At 39.1% G+C, this 21,824-nt stretch overlaps 1 protein-coding gene across 1 annotated transcript in view; it reads right to left on the bottom strand.

Moving 5' to 3' along the window:
- SEMA3G (semaphorin 3G) overlaps positions 1-21,824 on the bottom strand; it is a gene marked incomplete at its 5' end in the record, with an annotated part of 110,008 nt that overhangs the window by 6,099 nt on the left and 82,085 nt on the right. Inside the window, 7 exons of the mRNA XM_081316992.1 lie at positions 148-373; positions 4,273-4,314; positions 7,454-7,545; positions 8,514-8,745; positions 9,047-9,191; positions 9,524-9,593; positions 11,859-11,973. Coding sequence (XP_081173118.1) covers positions 148-373; positions 4,273-4,314; positions 7,454-7,545; positions 8,514-8,745; positions 9,047-9,191; positions 9,524-9,593; positions 11,859-11,973 — 922 coding nt within the window. The remainder of the gene's footprint in view (positions 1-147; positions 374-4,272; positions 4,315-7,453; positions 7,546-8,513; positions 8,746-9,046; positions 9,192-9,523; positions 9,594-11,858; positions 11,974-21,824) is intronic.

Genomic DNA, 21,824 nt, shown 5'->3' with positions numbered 1-21,824 from the left:
ACAGCAGACACCTCACCTATTTGTAACTGATCTTAATGCTGCCATGTTCACACTCTCCAGTGTTCTTGAAAGCCAAAGATATGACAGGTAGCCCTCCACAAAAGCCAGCCCATTCCGCTCTAAGCAGATATGCCCAAGTTTCTTCACCTGTCAGGTTTTGATCCAGGCACTGGTGCATGGGATTCCCATTTTGGATGTCTTGCCTGCGAAAGCGACGTTTGCCCGATTCCTGGTATCTGGTGCAAGTGAGGCCATCCCATGCACAATATGGGTCCCGTGCCAGGCAACATTCTGCACAGGCGGTCCCGTAAATCTCACACTGATGCAGTTTCACTTGGGCCACACCGACCCGTGAGCCCACGTAAAGCATTTGCTGTCAAAGCAAACCAAAGCAGGGTTAATAGGAGAAACACCAAATCACTTTGGAGCTGGTATTTTTAGTAGCCGCCTCACGCTGATGAAAGGAGTAAAACACACAGTGAAATTGGTGGACAGTTTTTAAAACAGGGAGCAACCCACCCACCCTCCCCACTCACTAACATTGATGATATTACCTGGTTGGGTAATGAAACGTCTGCAAGTAAATAACCATGCTGAGAGAGCACCCAGGGCTCCACAGTTCAATCCTGAGCTATAGATATTCTCTTCTACTGGGACATCTTTTGTCTCTATCAGAATTTCCTCTGCAATTTTCAGAAAAGAAAACTGGGGTTTAGCTTGCTAAAGGCAGCTCCATATGATGGTTCTGATCCTACCCGAAGCCAACTCTACACCTGCCTAACTGGCTTGTCTGGAGAGTTGGCTGTCTTACTCCTAGCGGTGTTTTGATTCAGTAAAACTGGAATACATGTGCAGTGTTTGATGGAATGCTGTTGCTGAATGGGAATTGTGAAGGCGAGGGGCATCCTCCCTGGCTCATTTCCTGGGCCCAAGCGAGCCTTCACTCATTCCTTCTCCCACACCACTGAGGGTCAATTCCTACATCCTCAACTATGTGTTCGTTTCCCTTTCTCGCTCCCTCTCCCCCATCCCAAAACTCTTACAGGTCCTGGAAGAAATGCCCTGCCACAAACTTGCTGATACGCTTTTGTTCTAGATGTGTTTTTAAATACACACAGATAATTCCTTTTTACTTTTTATTTTTCAGTCCCACCCCGCTTTATCTTACGTTCCCATAGTAGTAGCATGGCCATTGGAAACACTCAGAGTCAATTTCCCTTTTGCTGTGAAATGGGTAACAGGAAATTTTTTCTCCTTTAGGACCCAGACAAAGTTAGGGAGCAGATCCTAACTGAACTATTTTTTTCTAAACTACCTTACTGATCAGCAGGCAGGAACACTGGTTGGCTCATGCTGATCTTTTACAGGTAAGATGGCAAATGCCATCTTGCTGTCGAAACAAGTGCAGCAAGGGTCAAATTGCGTGGGAACAATGGGACCGGGAAGGACTTGTTCAGTCTATACCCCACCCCCCAACTAGATTTTCCTGATTTAAATTGCCATCTTCCTTTTTCTACTGAATTTGGTCTTCTGAGTGAAAATATATGCAGCTGTGTCATCAGCCTTCTTAAGTTACAGCATTTGGAAGAGCAATAAAATTAAGTGGCTTTGGAATCCCCAGTTTCCTGGATATGTTATGGCATTATTTATGGCCATTCAGAAATGAAACTGATTGCATACATTCACGTCAAAGAAAATCTACTTGGTAACGCCGGAGGTCTTAGAAGTCAAGACCTACAGAAAGAAGCCACATTACATATGCCTTGAGATAATTAATATCTGCAGTGTCACACTACAGTTAACTACAGTTAAATCACAGATCTGTGTGATTTAAAATAGAAATTCATGATTTAAATAATGATTTCATATTTCTAATTTGCATATCAGTGACTATTTGAGAATAATTGGGAAGTTGTCAGCTGTTTATAAAGCAGGCACATGTTTTTCCCCAATGTAGCGCCCATTGAAATCTTGGACTATACAACCCATGATTTACAAACAAGATTCCCAGTCTATCTGAGATTATGGTTACTGAATCCAACAGAGCTGGATAATGTTAGATTGGAGGAAGGTAAATTATATTATGATAGTTCCCTGTTTGGGTAAAAAGTGTTTGCTATGAAGTATCTGAACATTTCCTGGTCTGATTAGAACTTAGTATCTTTATTGTATTTGTTTTATTCTAGCTAAATTTCAACAAAAAATCACCACAGTCTCCCATAATCTAAAATCCAGTAAGTGTTCTGTTGGACTTCAGGCATGGTGGTGATTGAAAGCTGCTTTGACCACCACCACCACATTCCCATAAGGAACCTATTCTTTTGGGTGGGCGGGGTTGGTTCCTATTTTCAAATTTTTATTTGAAACAATCAAACCTTTGCGCTGGCACTTTAACTAGTTTAGCATCAACATTGTCTCATTACAGATCATATTATGATTTCCTTATATCCCCTGGGATGACAGAAGATGACAGTATTGTTTATAAAATATAGTCCCTCCAGATCCTGTAAAATTATGGTTTGCCATCCTGTTTCTTTAGCACATGAATTTTGTAGTTTGTCAAGTAAAACTGCATCTAAGGTGGAAAAATGTTAAAGCTGATACTTCTGCAAACTTTTGTGGCTCCTTTTTAATATGAAACAAATGTGCTCTGTTTGAGTATCTATCATATTGCCTGCAAAAATTTAGTAATTCTCTCCCTCCCTCTCTATACACACACAGAACTACTGTGAATTTATTATTCATGCATAATACTACTATAGCTTCAGTATTTAGATTAAATAGTAAAGAGATAATAGACATCCTTGATTAAAACCTCAAAATATTAAATTGTCCACTTAGTCATAATTAATTTTTATCCAGGTCTTTATGGGTTTATGAATTTGATCTATTATGTCTAAAAAATTACCAAATTTAAATTTTTGTAAACTTCTTTTCAGAAATATTTTTGGTACACAATCAATATATCTGACTAACACATTGATACCAAATTGATTTTACAGAAGAGTACAATATTTACTAATTTTCTAATAGGACTGGCTATAGTTCTGTGACTAAATCCAGACTAGTTTGGATACATAATTTTATTTATAATTGAATTGAGGGGATTGGTAATAATTCAATATACAGTACTTTATAATCAGTGCAGAGTAGAAAAATGGGTCAGTGTAAACTTACATCTTGTCATTTTTTGCCTGGTTTGGAAATAAGGATAATTTTGCAATTGTACCAAGATACAGGAAGATTTTTCTCTTGGATAATAAGAAAATAATAAGAACTCTTGTATTTAAATATCCTTGCATTGTTCTTAAAATTCACTACTTAGTCTGAATTGGTGACTGCCATTCAGCACTAAAGTATCAGTAATTTAGATTATCATTAATTTCATCAGCTACAGAATTGCCTGAAGTATATAAATTGGTCAAGAAATCATTAATTCATCATTAATATTTTAATGTGTTAACAATTTGACATTTAGAGTTTTTCAAAATCTTTTTTATCTTGATTTCTAATCTATTTGCTAGCAATTTTGAATTTTTATTACTGTTTTTGTTTTAGATATAAAAGCTGGGTGGTGATTTTATTAATCTCTAAAGTATCTTATTCTTTTCTATTTTTATATCTAATTTATTTGCAGATGGTGAAGGTTCGTTTTCAATTATACTGATCTGGTTTATATATTCATAATTATCTGATTTATGTTCTAATATTACTACTTCCATAGCCTCCTATCTTATCAGTATATTGCCAAATAAGAATAATTATATAATTTTCTTTAAAATTATTAAAATCTGAAATAAATGTTATTTTGCTGCTCCCTATGAATAGACTAAACTCTGAATCTGCATAATTTTATTACAAGCTTTTGTACAGTGATTTTTGGGTGTTGGATTTCTGAATAGCAATTTTTGTTCAAACCATGCCTGAGTCTGTGTTTACCATCTGTCTCATCAGCAAGTTCTCTATGTCAAATCCATTTAAACACTGTATTACATTCTGAAGGAACCTTGTAGATTAATAAATTAATTGCTATTTTTTTGTCCAATTTCCTTTAATAAACATTTAAGATTTTTAAAATTCATCTATAGTAATGCTACAGGAAATTAAACCAATAGAATAAAGGATAAATATTTTGGAACCCTACAATTTGTTGGAAGAAATGAAAGAGTGAATGGCCATGCCTAGCTTAAATAATATTAATTTGAGTTTTATAGTAAAAATGCAAATGGATAGAGATGGATGATTTATTTTTATAATTCATTCATTACTTACCCGTTTCACAGAAATTTCCATCTCAGTGATGGGGACTGGTACCTGGAGGGCAAGAAGACATGGCAAACTCAGCTAAAATATGTCACCAAAATGACTCCCAACCCTATCCTATGACTCTACATTTATGTATTTCTTTTTTAAAAAAACAAGTTTTATTGGTTTTTCAGTTAAAATCTACATATGTAGAAAGCATCATGACAACTGGGTAATCAGAGATTCAGTAACAGAGTTTTCAGTACATAATTCAGGTTACATGATCAAAACATCCTTCTCAATTTCACTTAACATTTCATACAACCAGTTTAAACTAGTAAATTTCTAGAAATAGCATGGTCAGTTGAAAAATTTGCCAATTCAATTTCATTGAAATATATCTATGTCCTGTTATTAAAGTTTATCTAATTTTAATTTTAATTATATTATTCAAATTTAGCCTTTAACATCCCAAATAATATTCACAACCCAAATTTCCCTTATTTCATTACAGCAAAAACTATAGCATCTAACATGTACGCAGTGGCTGAGTAGCTATGTTCTACCTAATAAACATTGTCTGTTTCACATCCTAATACATCACACGTTACTGACAGGACCACAGCCTATGTTTATCAATCTACAACTATTTATACACAACCAGATTCTGTTTTAAATTTTAGCTAATGTCTTTTAACATCAAGTGGGACCTATAAACCAAATTTCCATTATGTCAGTGCACAAATTATAATGTCTAAAATAAGCCTAATAGATACATAAACACATTCTAGTTCTATCTCATAAACATTTTCTATTTTTGATTCTAATTGATTACTAAAAAGATAATCTTTAATGGTTCTCTACGAACTCACTTTTTAAATCTAACTTTGGGTTTCTTTTTTTGCCAATCAGGTTTCCAAACCAAGGCCTTTGAATTGCCAGATAGGTCTCCCTTATCTCCAATACATATTATTTGAATCGAAGGAGGCCATCTAGCCATCAATGATCCACAAAAACCAAACCATTTGTAATCATTACATTATTGCCCTGTTAGTTCTAGTCTGTATTTGCTCTAAAAACTTTATTTTCAGTTCGGTCTGGATTCCTCTTTCGTCTGGGTTCATCTGCTTTAAGTAAAGAGTCTTATCCAATTTTGTAATTAATGCTTGGCTATCCAGGCTTTCAGAAAACTGCCTTTGTTGATCTTCCACGTACTCTATGTTAGCATCACTATCTTGTACATAGTATACTTCTAAAGTTATAGGTTCTTTTGATGGAGTCAACAGTTGAGTATTAAGTTTTCCCATAGTTTGTTGTTGGTCCTTAAGGTTATTTGCCATAGTGATAGTTCCTTGTACTTTTAGAGTTGTTGGTTCTTTGGATAGTTGTTGCTTATATTCCACTGTCTCAATAGTAATATCTTCCAATTTTGTTATATTCTGAAGTATAAATTCTTTAGTTGCAGTCTGGGTTTCAATTTGTGACTTAAGGTTGGCATGTAAATTATTAAATCTGGAGATAGACATCTCAGTGACTCTGTAGATTGTTTCAAGTATGAGGTTATAATCAAGCAAGGTTTGTGGCTGATCCTTCTCCATTTTGTAATAATTATAAATAGTCCTTGGTGGAGGCTATGTTTCAAACAAAAATCAGTAAGAGTCCACCTCCACAAGTCTAAGCCAAATTCATCTCCAGCTTTCAGGTTTTTATCTTAATGCCAAGGTCAGTCCAAAATGTAAGCAAGCTTGTTTGCCAATAGTATTCACTAGATGTCTCCAGATACTTCAACCTTTTCAGACAGTATCTTTTTATTTATTTATTTATTTGGTCCCCTTTTTTAGACTAATAGGTAGAATAGTCCATTTCTGTAAATATAGGAACTTTGGGCCAAAAGTAGAAAGGCAGTAAGTCCAATAAATCAGTATAATTTAGTAGAAGGATGTTTCTTTTCTCTCCCAATGTAGACAAAGGCCGCTCTTAAGGAGGGTGGGGGGAAAAAATCCCTTCCCTCTCTCCTCACAGGGGGAAGAAAATTCAAGAAGCTTTTGACAGGGAAAGTAGACAATTAGGAAAACAAGAAGACAATTCTCAGCCAGTTTTCAACTGCTTTCATGTGCTTTGTTGTGCTTTTGGCTTTGGCAGGAAATGGCTAAATGATGGGCCATGGGAGTGGCCGATCCTTTCTTCTTCAGTTCGGAAAGTAGCTCCAAGCCGATGGGAGGGCCGCCACCCTTCTACCGCCGAGTGGAGAGACCTCTCCCCCGCTCATTGCCCCTCCAGGGCAACTTTTGACCCATTTACAGGGGCCCCCGATGAAGAAATCCAGGCGACATGAGGAGCGATTCCCTCACACGTCTGGGAGCATCGAAAGTCCAGAACCGGAAGCCTACATTTATGTATTTCCATTAGTCATAGAAGGTCCCAGCTATTTTCTCACAAAAACAAATGTGTGCACATAAGGGCAGTTGGACAAATCACTTGTTCAAAAATTAAACTTTCAGTAAATCTGAAAATTAGGGCTAATGGAAGTATACAACCATTCTCTTTCCCAGATTACTCAATAGTTATAAGTATAAATAAGTACACTTTCTATGTCTTTTTCTCTTTTATCCTGAGAAAAACTGGATCATACAGAATGGCAAATTTGGGAGTGACAGCACAAAATCCAACAAGCAAGGATCTTGGGCTATCTAAAAAGCTGGGCAAGGTCCCATTAGCTAGCCACATGGGAACCAAACCTAAAAGAAGGCTTAAATAATTATTGCAGTATTCACATTATGCTACTTTTATCATAGCTCCTTTTCATACTGTATGTATGCATACACACTTATCTGGATTAATAAAATACAATTTTTCACTTTCCGATTGAAATTAATAAAAAATAATAAAAATTAATTAATACCAATTATTTTAAAAAAGAAATGGGGTATCTTTTGTATTCAGGACGATAACTGTCTCCATAAAACACTTTGTAAACTTGGAATTATATAGCTAAAAAGTAATCAGGCACAAAAGTGGTCCATTACCGTACATGTGTACATTAATATTGTAAGACTTTGTCAGAGGAACACATGTAAATACTGTGCAAGAAAACAGTGAATACCAAGCAATATGCAATACAGTCAAAATTAGCCAGCCAGGATTGCTCCTTTGCTGATGTATATACATGAGGCTCGCACATATACTGGGTGTTGTTTTTTTACTGCACCTTAAACACTTGAAGCTCTTCCAAAACGACTTCTTCAACAGCAGCAAAATTTCCTCTTTGTAGGGCTATGACCTTCAATATGGAGCCAGCCTCTGAAAGGGAGGAAGGAGAGAAAGAGCACTAAAACAAGGGCATCCCTGAAGTTGCCTAAAATCCTGGCAAAGGTAATTAGAAATTTTTTCAAGAGCTACTCTTGAATAGCAAGTAGCCTAGAATCTGACTCCTAGTTTTACACTACGAGATGCACTACGCTACTAGTATGTGATTTTGGACCTCTCCTTTGCATCTCTGAATCATTTTTATTCTTTCTCTACTTGAATCTTTTAAACTTAAAAGCTATTGGGGAAATGCTAATTTAAAAAGAAACTATTTTTCAATGCTCAACTTTCCACCTTAAAAAAAATTAAGTGGTAATTTAACCAGTTCATTTTTTTTCCTCATTCCCCGACCTTGACTTGGAAAACATTTTATGTAGTTGGCCAAGCTATTGTTTTTCTCACCGTTGAATGGGGGCTACATTTTGAAATACAACAAGTAAAAGGACACAATTTCTAAGAAAGGAGCCTTGATGGGAGATAAATTTGAACATTCCTTCCACACAACACTGTAACTGGAGATTCCCTGAAAAAGTATTTTCCCTGAAAAAGATACATTTGTGACTCACTCAAATCCTTCCATCTCCTTCACCATTTCTCTCCTCCTGAATATGTAAAAGTTGAAAATATTCTATTTTGCTGGTATAGGGCAAACTCCCTGTAGTGCCAAAACATGCCAAATCATTCACAGAGCCGCGTGGTGGTCACAATTTAACTGCTTCACATCCTGCCAAATTGGTCCAAATGGCTCACTTCACTTGCTCATTTATCAGTATTTTACCCAAGACTCCTTTTCAACGTCAGGATATAGTCTGAAGATTTGAAAATTCAGGAGATTATCTTTAAACTCACAACTTCTACAACATAATGAGAAGTAACTCCATATTCTGCATGCAGTATGCAGTTTGGAAGAGAGGTGTTCAGGTACTGCTGAACCCCAATACATTGCACGATTAAGGCCACACCTGTGCCAATGAACATGACATCATAATGCCCGTCCTCAGCTTCCACGCGGTCCACCACAATCTGCCGCAGGCGATGCTGCAGATTGGTTTTCACCAGCACAGGCCGCCGTTGTAGTGGATACACAGCTCTGCTCATCAGGGGGTGAGCACGTGCAAATTGCAGTACCTCATCTGGGTAGTCTTTGGTGGAAGAGTATTGACGACTTGGCTGGTTGGTAGTTTTGCTGGGGCACTAGGAGAAAGGGCAACCTTTTAGCAAATAGCTAAATAGCTATTTATCAGGAATCAAAGCCAACCCTTCCCCCCATTTCATTACATTCCTTTATTCTTCCCATGCTAGCAGAATTTATTCCAGAAGTTGAGGAAATTGTTTTATTGTCATTTCCACTGACATGAATAGTTCTGGCAGCTTTAGATAATCACACAAAATGTTATTTTGCATTTATTTTTTAAAATTTCTTTGTTTCCTATATACTGTTCTTTTCTAACTCTTGTTTTTTCAAGAAAATCATCATCTTCATTCTTATACTTACAACTCCTGGCCTTGGGTAAGGCACCTTGCCCTCATAAGCTGCCCACTGATGATCAGGACCATCTTTATGAGCAAATGGCCCATTAAAAACCTCCCAGATGTCTGCCATACGATAGACACAGATGGCGAAGCCTTGGAAGACATTGCTGTAATGAGAAAAAAAATACCCAAATATTGCTTGTAACACAAGATTTAAATGTAACTGAGATTTGCTTCTTATGTCTCTAGGCTGCAATTCAGAAAAAAATGAAAACATTGCGTTTAGGTAAATAAATGCCCAGAAGGTTACAGCTTTTTTTGGAAAAACTAATTCATACTGTATGAATCCTATTGAAGTTGACTGAAGAAGAATTGGAGAAACAGCAAACTCTACTGAGTATACAAAAAATTATAAATTCATTATTAAGGACATTTTTAAAAGATTCACTATTAAAAGTAATTATAGAAGAACTAGAAACCACAGACGGAAAAATCTCACCTGATGGTGCTAAACAGTGCATAGACTTCAGGATTCTTGCCATCTTTAGCCCTCAGAAGAAAGACGTCCTCTGTTGAAAAGTGGAGGATCAAATAAGTTCTATAACTGTTCTGTCAATATACTCACTCTACACAAACATTTCTCTAAGTGCTTTTTCTAATACCTTGGCAAACTCAGGAATTCTGGGAGTTGAAGTCCGCAAGTCATAAAAGGGCCATAGTTCTCCAGCTCTGGTCTAAAAGATATTTGTGCTGTCCATTTTGTTTCACTGCTACTAACTCCTCTTACACTAAAAAGCTAAAGGTAAAGGTTCCCCCGCACATGCGTGCTAGTCATTTCCGACTCTAGGGGCCGGTGCTCATCTCCGTTTCAAAGCCGAAGAGCCAGCACTTGTCTGAGGACGTCTCCGTGGTCATGTGGCCGGCATGACTAGACGCCAAAGGCGCACGGAACACTGTTACCTTCCCACCGGAGTGGTCCCTATTTTTCTACTTGCATTTTTTATGTGCTTTCGAACTGCTAGGTTACACTAGCACTGCCCAATTTAAAAGAAAATTGCATGGCACCAGACTCTAGCGTAGGAACATAAACTTCTTCAGAAGTGAGGGTTGTGCTAGTCTGTGGGTGCTATGCTGGAGAAGTGACCCAATTCCAAACACTGGGCAGTTGGGCAGAGCCAGAATAAGACTACAATTGGTTTCATTTGTAAACAGCAAGGGAGTCAAGCTATTCTCCAAAGCACCCGAAGGCAGGACAAAAAGCAACGGATGGAAACTAACCAAAGAGAGAAGCAACCTAGAACTAAGAAGAAATTTTCTGACAGTTAGAACAAGTAATCAGTGGAACAACCTGCCTCCAGAAGCTGTGAATGCTCCAACACTGGAAGTTTTTAAGAAGAGACTGGACAGCCATTTGTCCAAAATGGTATAGTGTTTCCTGCCTGAGCAGGGTGTTGGACTAAAATAGGGCTTTTCAACCTTTTCACCGATTGTACCACTTTTAGACTGGCAATATTCGAGTACCACCAGTCCCCTAGCAAGGTGTCAAAAGCTTGATGAACAAAACAAACGGAAAAAAGTGATTAAGTACAGGTAGTCCTTGATTTACAACAGTTCGCTTAGTGACTGTTCAAAGTTACAACGGCACTGGAAAAAGTGATTTATCACCATTTTTCACACTTATGACCATTGCAGCATGCCCAGGGTCATGTGATTTACATTTGGATGCTTGGCAACCGATTCATATTTATGATGGTCACATTGTCCCGGGGTCATGTGATCCCCTTTTGTAACCTTCTGACAAGCAAAGTCAGTGGGGAAACCAGATTCACTTAACAACCATGTTACTAATTTAACAACTGCAGTGATTCACTTAACAACTGTGGCAAGAAAAGTCATAAAATGGGGCAAAACTCATTTAACAATTTTTTCTCCCCCCCTTTATATCCTCTCCCTTTATATCCACTCTTCTCTCCCCCTTTTATATCCTCTCTTCTGTCCCATTTATATCCTCTCATCTCTCCCCCCTTTATATCCTCTCTTCTCTCCCTCCCTTTATATTCTCTCTTCTTCCCCCCCCCTTTTATATCCTCTCTTCTCTCCCCCTCAGCAAGACCCAGGCAGGCAATGCCTTGTGCAGCTCCAACTGAATCTCTGCCTGAAGACTGTGTGAGGCTGCCTGCCTGCCACCCCCAAGGCCACCCCCAATCAGCTGGAGCTGCACACTTCGATCCTGGGCTCTTAGTAGGACCCAGGCAATGCCTCGCACAGTTCCAGCTGACTTTCCCACAAGCCTGTGTTGCGCTGCCGCTGCTTCACCTCATCCACTTTTAGACTTTTTTTTACACATATTTTTTTACAGTGCTGTTCAACCCGTCGTACGCATACCACTTGCCATGTACCGACATACCACTAGTGGTACATGTACCACCGGTTTAAAAGTCCTGGACTAGAAGACCTCCAAGGTCCCCTCCAACTCTATTATTATTATCATCGATAGAACTACTATTCATCCATGCATTTAATAATTTCCCCTTTCTCCTATATCAAAAATTATAATTTGGTAATTTTCTGAAAGCCTTTGGAGATTGCAGACAAATCTTTTGGGGGGCTGCATAAGGCCACGGATCTCAGATTATGGGTTCCTAACATAAGCATTTAAACGCCAAGTGATTTTTCATCAAGCTCTGATCAAATCTCCACTTGCTTAGTTTTAGGATTAATATAGCAGTAAATTTTCCTGATCTTTCCTTTGGTTCCACTTTTCCCCTATTGTAAATATAAATTCCTAATCCTCTACAAACCAACCAACTGAGATTATGGAATATAAATCACACCCAGTTCATCAAAGTGTGTGTCAATGCCATCTGGTCCTGGAACAGAACACACAAGACGGGCTTTGTTGAAAGTGCTCCATTTGTTGACCAGCACTCGTTGTCCACCAGCATCATTCTGAAAGAAGAGAAATAAATATTGTTCAGAAGTAAAAGCCACTGATATAGTGGCACATAGCAATTTTTGAACCTTTTGAATTTTTATTATTTCTGCATAAATATGACCTAAAACATGATCTTTCTCTACATAAGTCCTGAAACAAGATCCTGAGAACCTAGTTGAACAAACAAATCAAAAACAAAAACATTATACTTGTTTATTCATTGAGAGAAATGGCCCAAGGATACTTTTAAAGGGGTTTTGGGTTTTTTTCAAAGGACTGGACAGTTTTTTCCTTGAGAAAGAAGAAGACATTTTGCTTCTCGTCCAAGAAGCTTCATCGGTTCTGGCAGGGTGGTGGGGATTAAGGAAGGATTCATTCTGACAGGATGAGGGGGGAGGTATTGGAAGGAGCTCCTGAGGCCACTTGGGGGTTTATCTGTGCCCTCAGGGTCATCTGTATCAGACTGCAAATGGGGGTGGAATCTTCTTGGAACTGCTGTCTCGTATCTGACCTTTCCCTAGCCGGCATCCCCTCGCCCTGTCTCCCAAGGTCTCCCACATCTCCTCCTTCCTCATTAAGAAAGAGAGGACCTGTCATCGTCCCTTAAGCTTTGACACTTTAAATTAGTACCTACTTGGCCTTAGCCTAAGGCCATCTCTTGTCACCGTTCTGGAAGAGATCAGGAGGTGTTAGTCCAGAAACAATCCTGTGTCGTGGCTCAGATTTGGTGAAGTCTTTTTTCTCCAGAAGTTCACCATTTTGTCCGAGTGGGCATTGGAGAAGTGGTTTGATTTTATTGATTTTGAGATTTTATATTTTGTTTTAGTTTCATGGAGATTAGGAATTGGGCAGCACAGAAATTTTTGTAATAAGTGGAGGGGAAAAAACTTTGAGTGACAGACGTAAGAAGAAGAGAGACGAACTTTAAAACCAGATGGGGGGGGGGGAAAGGGGGAGGGGAAATAAAAAAAAACAATGACAATCATATAGAATATTAAAAAGTATAAAGGGAGACGATGGCTCATCTAACATTGTAAACTGTAATTCTGCCCATAAGACTAGTTTTGATAATGCACCTCTAAACAGAAGTAACTTGTAGTAATTCTACACACAATATTACTATTAATTATTCTGTTTATAATTAACTGCTCCCTTGAGAAACAGAATAATCTTTTCCCCCTCACACACACACACTTAAAATGTTACACTCCAAGAAAAACACTGATAAGACTGAAAGTAACAATCAACTTTATAGTTTTGGGAAGTTGGTGGCAAGACTTTAAACTATATTTATTTCTCCCCCAAATAAACTTTAGACTTCTGACTAAAATAAATCCCATTTCACCACAGGAAGCATAAAGAAGTAACAGTATACATGCTAAAATTATTCTTTGCAACTAGAAAATGCAAAGAAAAATACCCCAACATCTCCAGAAACCCAGGAAAAACACAGAAGATCCTTGCTCACTCTACACATTGTAATATAACCCTAACCTACTTTTCATCACTGCCCTGCTCAATTTGGTTTTCCTTCTCCCTCTCAAATATTCAATATAACACACAACTAACACGTGTCTGTTTTCCTCTGCCATAGAGGACCCAAAATAAACTCCCATTATCTTACCACAATCACCATCACTACATTTCAGGTATTGTTCTATGTCGACAACTGTTCTTTTTCCTTCACAAAAGTAGCCCTACAAGATCCAGAAATCCCTCTGGGTTTATTGTGGATCAATACTCTCAAGCGACTGCAGCAGTTTAACCCGGCCATTGTGTGTGTGTGTGTGTTTTGTCTGCTAAAGAGGCAAAAGGACAAGGCCACAGATTGTCTTAACTAAGCAGGGTACTCCCCACCCCACCCCACCCCCGTCCTTGATTTATCTGTGTCCCTGCCAACCCTGCAAATCAAATTAGATCCCCATCCTGGATGCCTCTTAAACACAAAATCCCTCTTCGTAGAAAGATTGGTTAATAAAGCAAATAATTGCTTCATCTTTATGTTTTATTGTTTAGGATGTAGGATTAGGATGAGAACAAGGAATTCACAGCCAGCAGAATTAGTCTATTTCCATGGAAATCTGCCATCTCCATTTCTCTAGTCCATTGTAGTACAATGACTTTATGACTTGTTCTAGGGAGTTTGAATTATTGCAGGCAGGCGCCATCAGGAAAATTTCCAGCTGACAAATACTTCTCCTCAGCAGCTCTTTAGGCAGTGAAAGGTGGTTGTTGTTTTTCATTTTTTCAACAGCAGTGAATAGAGACTGAATCCTGCCTTGTTCATTAGGTTGGTTCTTAGCTTTGTAGAGGCCAAGCTCTGACTTTTGCTTCACAAACATGGTAAGTCATTGAATTGTTAGTTATAGCTGCTTCCAGATGTGTTTTTAGAATGCAGGCACTCTGCCTCAAAAGGCAAATATTTACAGTGGATTAGATGATCTTCCATTTAATATTCTCCTTCGCTCCACTTATTTGATGTACAGTAGTTTTCTTTTTCTCCCTTTCTCTCTCTCTCTCTCTCTCTTTCTCTCATACACACACACACACACACACACACACAAGCACGCACATAGAGATACAAAGATACACATACACACCATTAAGAGGTGGAAGATGTTAATTGCTGTCCATCCACAAGGATCCTCTGGAAAAGTGTCTCCCAAGAGGTCATTTTCTAATATATCTAGATTCTGAATAAGCATCTACTGTATGCTTCTCTGTTCAGATTTTATTTATTTATTTATTGTACAGGTTGTCCTCAACTTACGACCACAATTGGCCCCAAAATTTCTGTTGTTAAGCGAGACATTTGTTAAGTGAGTTTTGCCCCATTTTTGTGCCCCTTTCTTGCCAGACTTGCTAAATGAATCACTGAAATTGTTAAGTTAGCTATATGGTTGTGAAATGAATCTAACTTCCCCACTGACTTTACTTGTCAGAAGGTCGCAAAAGGTGATCACATGGCTGCAAGACACTGCAACTGTCACAAATATGAGTCAATTGCCAAGTGTCCACATTTTGCTCATGTTATCAGGGGATATTGCAACGGTCGTAAGTGTGAAAGATGTTCCTAAGTCACTTTTTTCAGTGCCACTGTAACTTTGAGCAGTCACTAAAGGAATCGTTATAAGTTGAGAACCACCTGTATTTGCTATATTCTTCTGGCTAGAAAACATTAAGAGAGAAAAAGAATATACTGGCAAACATTTGGTACAAAAGAACAGGAATATATGTCTGAAGCATCTCCCAAAATAGGAACATGTGTGGAACACACCCAGGTTCAGGCCAAGCATCAAATGATAAATTAGAGAAAATTCTTTGCTGCCTGTTGTGCAGCATATTGGTTCTTCTGGCAATAGCCTCTCTTTCCCTGATTTAAGAGACAGTAGACTATTCTCTGTTTTAGTTGAATATAAACATTAAAAAAATCAGCTCTCCTAAAATATGCTATGAATAATCCAAATACACTTTATCAAGCTGTAATATGACAGACTGCACACTCCAAAGTGCCTTATGTACCACACCCTCTCTGCAGAGTCTAGGAATCTGAGTCTTAAAGATGAGGCTAGCAATGTATTAATATATCCCAGTATGGTGAAAACAATGGCAATAAATCACCAAAAACAGGTCACAAATGAGCTGGCCAGTTGGAGCATAGGAGAAAGCAGCCCTAGACTTGAACTAGCTTAACTGTTTGCAGACTCTTTACACACCCGTAGGCAGCTCCATCCAGCATTTTTGGCTTTCACTGTTGCCATGGAGCATCCATAGCTCTGAGGTATGGTAAGATGGAACAGTAGTACTCATTCATCAAAATGATAATGGCTCTAGCACTGAGCGTAAGAACTGATGAATCCCAAGAATGAAGGGGGAGGGGAGCTAAAGAGATGAATGTATTTTACGAAGTGCTTAACCAAAAGTACTGGAACAATTTCAGCCAAGGATGGAATAGTAGGCGGGGGTGAAAGACCCTCCACTTCCCCACTTGGTGGAGATGCTCTCTGACATTTCAAGTATACAAAGATGCTATGGTGTTTGCTGGATACCTATTTCAAAGAGGTGTCCTCTCTTAACAAGTAAGAAAATCTATCTGTGGGGCTACTAGGAGTTGAAAACAATTGATTGCACGTAACTGTAAAGGAACTAGCAGTCAAGAAATATGTCACAGAGTAGCCCTGGATGAAGGGCTTGGAAAAGATATTCAGATGCTGAGGTTTTCCCTGTGCTCTCTATCAAAGTGAAAGTTGGACTAGGAAGAAGCTAGACAGAAAACGTAATGACACTTCTGAGTTTCCGTGTTGAAGAAAATTCCCAAACATACCATGGACAGCTAAAGAAACAAAACAAAACAAGATCATCAAACAAATCAACCCGGAGTTCTCCGTTGCGCCAGAAATGACCTAGTTCCATAGCTTACATAAGAAAAAGATGAAGCTATTTGTCAAACCCCTGATTCTTTCAAAGGCAACAGAAATAAAAGTGGGCAAATAATTCTCTCAGGTCTCTACCAGGCAAGCCGTTCTATCTGCTGTCTGAAAAATGGAGATGCCAGAATTGGATTGTGATGTGCTTTTTACATTTATCATATATTTCACCACTGAACTGCATCACCTACTTAAACTTTTAAAGTCAATAAAGTACTGCCTTTCTTGTGAAAGCAATCCAATGTGGGCCCTGTCATTAGAGGTATCTTGGGGCAGTAGCTACCAAAAAATTGGAGTTATTAAGGGAAACTGTGTTCCTCGCAGTCTGTCTGCACTGTATCATCTAAGCCAGACATGTCAAACACAAGGCCCGGGGGCCGGATCCGGCCCGCAAAGTGGTTTCATGTGGCCCGCGAAGCCATCCTGGAAACAGTGAGGGAACAGCCAACACTGCCTTGGCCCTGGCCCAGAGACCCTCCTTCTGCCAGAGACCCTCAGATCTGTCCCACTCCTGCCCAGGCCCCCATAGGCACCATTGATGCGAACGATGTAGAGCTGGCCATGCCCACCCAGTAGGCCATACGCACTCTAGCCACGCCCACCCAGTAGGCCATAACCACCCGGCCCCCTGAGGGCAACCGCAATGCTGATGCGGCCCTCAATGAAATTGAGTTTGACACCCCTGATCTAAGCTAACTTAACTCCCTCCAAAATGGCTAGAAAGTCAGTTTCTGTGCATTAAAGTCTCCTCTTAATGACTGAGATTCAGATGACTACTTTTCTCAGGCTATGTGTTTTACCATGAGTATACAGAATATTTCCCTGGGCTTATTTTTTCAGATATTTTTTAATCACACCTTTATTATTTTTATAAATATTTCAAAGCAACGAAATAGTTTTACTTCCTAGTCCACCCTATAGTTTAGATTTTCCTGGTAATCTCTCAATCCTAGATCTGACCTTGCTTAGCTTTTTCAAAGCAGTCAGATTGGTTAGACTCTCAGATATGTCAAACTCGCGACATCATGTATCAGGATGGTTTTGCCATTGCTGGCAATGGGGTGGGTGTGGTTTCCGGATGACACGTCCGGCCCGCGGGCCGGCACTTTGACACCCCTGGGTTAGATGCTGAAATTTATCTTGGAAAACCGAGAGTTTATTTATTTTAAATGGATAATTTGATCACCATCACGTGGCATATCAAAAGCAAAGGATCTGCTCCAGGTACTCTGCCAATAGCACTTATCAACAGCACCGATATACCGCTCCATAGTGCTTTATAGTACTCTCTGGGTAGTTTACAATGTCAACATTATTTGTATATTTCCCCCAACAATCTGGGTCCTCATTTTACCAACCTCAGAACGATGGAATGACTGAGTCAACCTCAAGCCTGTCAGGATCGAACTCCAGGCTGTGGGCAGAGTAGGCTAAGCTAAAGCAAGGTAAGTATGATCTCATCACTTCAGTTGTAGCATCCAACTTCCCCGGTAAAATACACCTAACACCATCTTTGCTATTATTTTGGTGCCAAGCAAAACATTTTTATTGTGCCTGGCTCTTTAAAAATAATTCTGCTGTTATTTTAACCTTTTATGGCTGCTTTTTCTTGTTACTGCCTTATTATTTTTATTCTGCATATATTTTATAGCAATTTAATATATGTTTGAATTTCTTAAATTACTTTAATTATTTCTTATTGTAAATCTCTTTGCATTTTTTAAAATGAGCAAATAAAAATACTTTAAGTTTAATGTTGTATGTGTCCATGTGTTTTATAGATATATACATAAAATCTTAAGATACTTAAAATTAATATATATATTAAAATTTCACGAACACTGGCATGTAAAAATCTTCTGCTGATTCCAAACAAGTAAGTAAGACAGATTTAGCAAGGGGCTGGAGCTGAAAAGAACCATTTAGACATTCATTTTTAAAAGAAAAACCGTTCTGCTACCTGAAAACCTTGTGAAGAGAACTGAGTGAAGATAATTCAAAACACTTTTAGTGAAAGAGATCCAATCCCTACCCCTCCAGGAATCTATGGAAACTTTTCTCTTAAATCGGGCACTGGTTGGGGGCAGGGGGAGGCACCTTCCAGTCTCAAAAAAGGGTACAGGATTTTATTTGTGATGTATCAGCTTAGCCCTCTGCTTTTAATGGTGGGGAATGACATTATGAATGGTATTAAAAATACAGCTGAGCTAGGTTTCAGATAAATATAAAAAGGTGCTTCAGATAGTGGAGGGAGATCTTCAGATAGCACTTATCTGCAATTCTTTCAAACAACTGTGCTTTTTTCCTGGAATCATGCACTTGCTTTTCACAGCCAGTCAGTATAACCACAGCAAAAACATTTTTGGATTAAGGAGCCACACCAGGCATTACATAGGCAGCCACATGAGCTCCAAAGCACCATTTTGGCTTCAAATCTGAAGCACTGTACATCCCTATTAAAAAGTAAATACATCGGTGCCGGTGCTCGAACAAGAAAAGGTTTTTGGTCAGTGAGAAAGAGAAAATTAAAGAGCTAGGAATGTATTTGCAATACATTTTTCTCAGTTTTGGCTTTCTACATGAGACAGATGTCACAAAATACAAAGGGGAATATTTAAAGAGTTTTGCTAATGACCTATAACTCCAATTTATTTATTTTGTCCCTTCAAATCAGTTTGGACTCCTGTTGACTGCCTAGACCAGTCCCTGCCCTTTTCTAGGCAAGATTTTGGAAATGGTTTGCCATGGCCTATTTCCAAGACTGAGACAATATGGCTGGCCCAAGATTAGTCAGTTGCCTCTGTACCTGAGGCAAGACCAGAATTCCAACTTTCTAGCTGGACGCCTTAACTATTACACCAAACTGTCTCTCACGTTACTCGAATGACACAATCAATTACAATACTATGGAGGTTCAGGGAAGAGGAGCTTCTACGATCAGCCGCCTTTTCTATTTCTACAATTAGCCTGTTTCCTTGCAGAGCAAGTTTTTCATTACATTACACTTCATGCATGTGTGATGGTGAGAAATCCAGGAGGAGGCAGAACTGAAGCTGGCATTGAAATGGCTTTGTGGAACCTTTGGCTAGAAGGAACTGCTCACAGGAGAACTGTAAACAGAAAGAAGGGAGGAAGTGAAAATGGCTTGAACAAAATAAAATAAAATAAAATAGGGCATTTCCACTTGGAAGAACAACTGAATTCAAAAGCTTTAAAGTATTATCCCTTCCTCCCATACAGCAACACCAGTCTCCTCCCCCCCCCCCGCTGTCACTTTTGGGGGGGGGGGAAATCACAAGAAAGAGAATTACCAGAAAGAAAAGGTCCATGTTCTTAACTTGGCTGGAAAAGAAACAATTGTGTCAGGCAAGATTTATGCAGCCTGCGAGAGCCTGGCCTTACCAAAGAGGAGATCTTGATAGGAGAACTTAAGACCAGCCATGTGTTCCAAACAGACCTCCATTACATCACTCACTGCTCTTCTTGAGGAACCCGAGGCAAAGGGACAGCAAGTTTAACTTCAGTATAAAACAATTCAGTATAAATCAGGATTTAGTTGAAGATAAACCAGAATCAACTCGGCTCACCTAAGTTTCAGATAATTTGTCAACGTTTTCTCCTCCCCTGTTTCAAAACATTCGTTCCTTTAAAAAAAATATCTTACCAACGGTTCTATTTTTAGGTGGGCTGTTACTGGAAGCCAGTGAACATAGATTGAAGAACACTGTTGGTAATGGCTTTTTAAAGCATTTTCCAGGTTTAACTAGTTGCATTTTCAGCTCTGGGTGTTAAAATAACCCTGTTATGAATCCCAACAATGTTATAATTCCCCATCATGAAACTGATCACAAATAAGCAAGTGTAATGAATAAGGAGGGAGAAAAGACACTTCCACATAAAGCTACATACTGTTGTGATTCAGGGTCAGCCTGTGGGTTCGGCAGTTGGGTCGGACGACTCAGAGGAGGAGGGGGATGTTGAAGACCTTGCTGAGGGGGTTGAAGATCTTGCTGATGAGAGCCCTCAGCCAGGCCCCTCCCACTTGGTCACCACAGAGACCCAGCTGTGTGAGCCTGACAGCGTGGATGAAGATGACCCACAGCTGGCCCTGTTCAAGGATGCCCGACACAGGAGGCAGTCAAGTAGGAGTAAACAGAGGAAGGCAATGGGGCTCCTTGGAAGGAGGCAGAGAGAAGCCACACCCTGAACTCTATATAAGGGGAATGTGTGGGAGGGCTGGTTTGCTGAAGGCAACCGCTTGGATAGTTCCTGTTTCTTAAATCTCCTGTTTCTTGGTTCGTGTCTTGTTTGTTTTTGTAGCTATAAATTTGGCAGGCGTAATTCCAGCCTCTTGCCTTCTTGTAAAAGGGGTTGTCCCTGCCTTTTCTGCAGGGCCAGTGGCAGGCTGGTACAGAACACATACTGTGGCAAAGATATCAGGGAGACTTTCTGCTATGTATCTGCTCTTGCAGCTTCCTTTCTTTTTCATCATATGAGAGGGACTGTTTGGTACTTCCTTGCATGAAAACAGTGAGAGAACTTGTCTTTTGGGATGTAAGGCACTTTAAGTGAAAGGGAGTTTATACAAGGTGTGCAGATGTCCTAGCAGTAGAAAAAGAAAATATAGCGTGAAACCACATTGGCTCCCGTAGGCACTTTAAACTTAATTTGGATTTAGCAACACATCCAACTTTGGCTACTTCACTTTTCATATATGTATTTTTATTTATTAAATTTCTATGCTGTCTGTCTCACTGCTGAGCGACTCTGAACACTTAGGTTACAATAATCTATAAATTCTTACTTGATCACCTCTACCACTCACCAGAACCCATACCTAGTGATAGCATCTTCCCCAAATTCTTTAGCAAATTTATTTAGCCTCTCCAGGTTTTCGGAGCTGGGCTGGACAACTTTGTTTAATTGAAAGCAGACAAGTTCTCCACGATCAGAGGGAAACCTTTTAAAATGTTTCCATGTTCAGTGCATCTGTAGCACTGCCAAGTCCTTGAGGCAATTCTTGCTTACCAGCAGAGCTTAGGGCTTCAACGGTTACGACTTTATTTTTCATTTGGACCCTTGGCTGCAGATCATACATGCCAATCCTTTTCTGGGAAAGTTTTTTGTTCCACTCTCCAGAGGCTGGACTACAATTTTGTTTGATTATTTCTTATGTGTAAATCCAAATTATCAATTCTTGGGTGTATTTTTTAGTAAGGAAGCTAAGAATTCACATAGGGTCTTACAAAGCAAAAATGAAGCTGAAACACTTATCCCTTCTGGTGTGGAAAGCTGGCCATCTATACATTTTTGGTCTAGCCTCTGCTATTTCTGCATAAAAGTATGCAATGCCATTTAAGCCCCCAAATGAAATGTGTACAGCACCATTTCTGCCACTGATACCAGGAGAAGATTAATTTTTAAATGTATCTTTTAAA

Source organism: Vipera berus, assembly GCF_964194415.1.
Source record: "Vipera berus genome assembly, chromosome: 2".
NCBI classification, from domain to species: domain Eukaryota; kingdom Metazoa; phylum Chordata; class Lepidosauria; order Squamata; family Viperidae; genus Vipera; species Vipera berus.
This window is presented reverse-complemented; position numbering and strand designations above follow the sequence as displayed.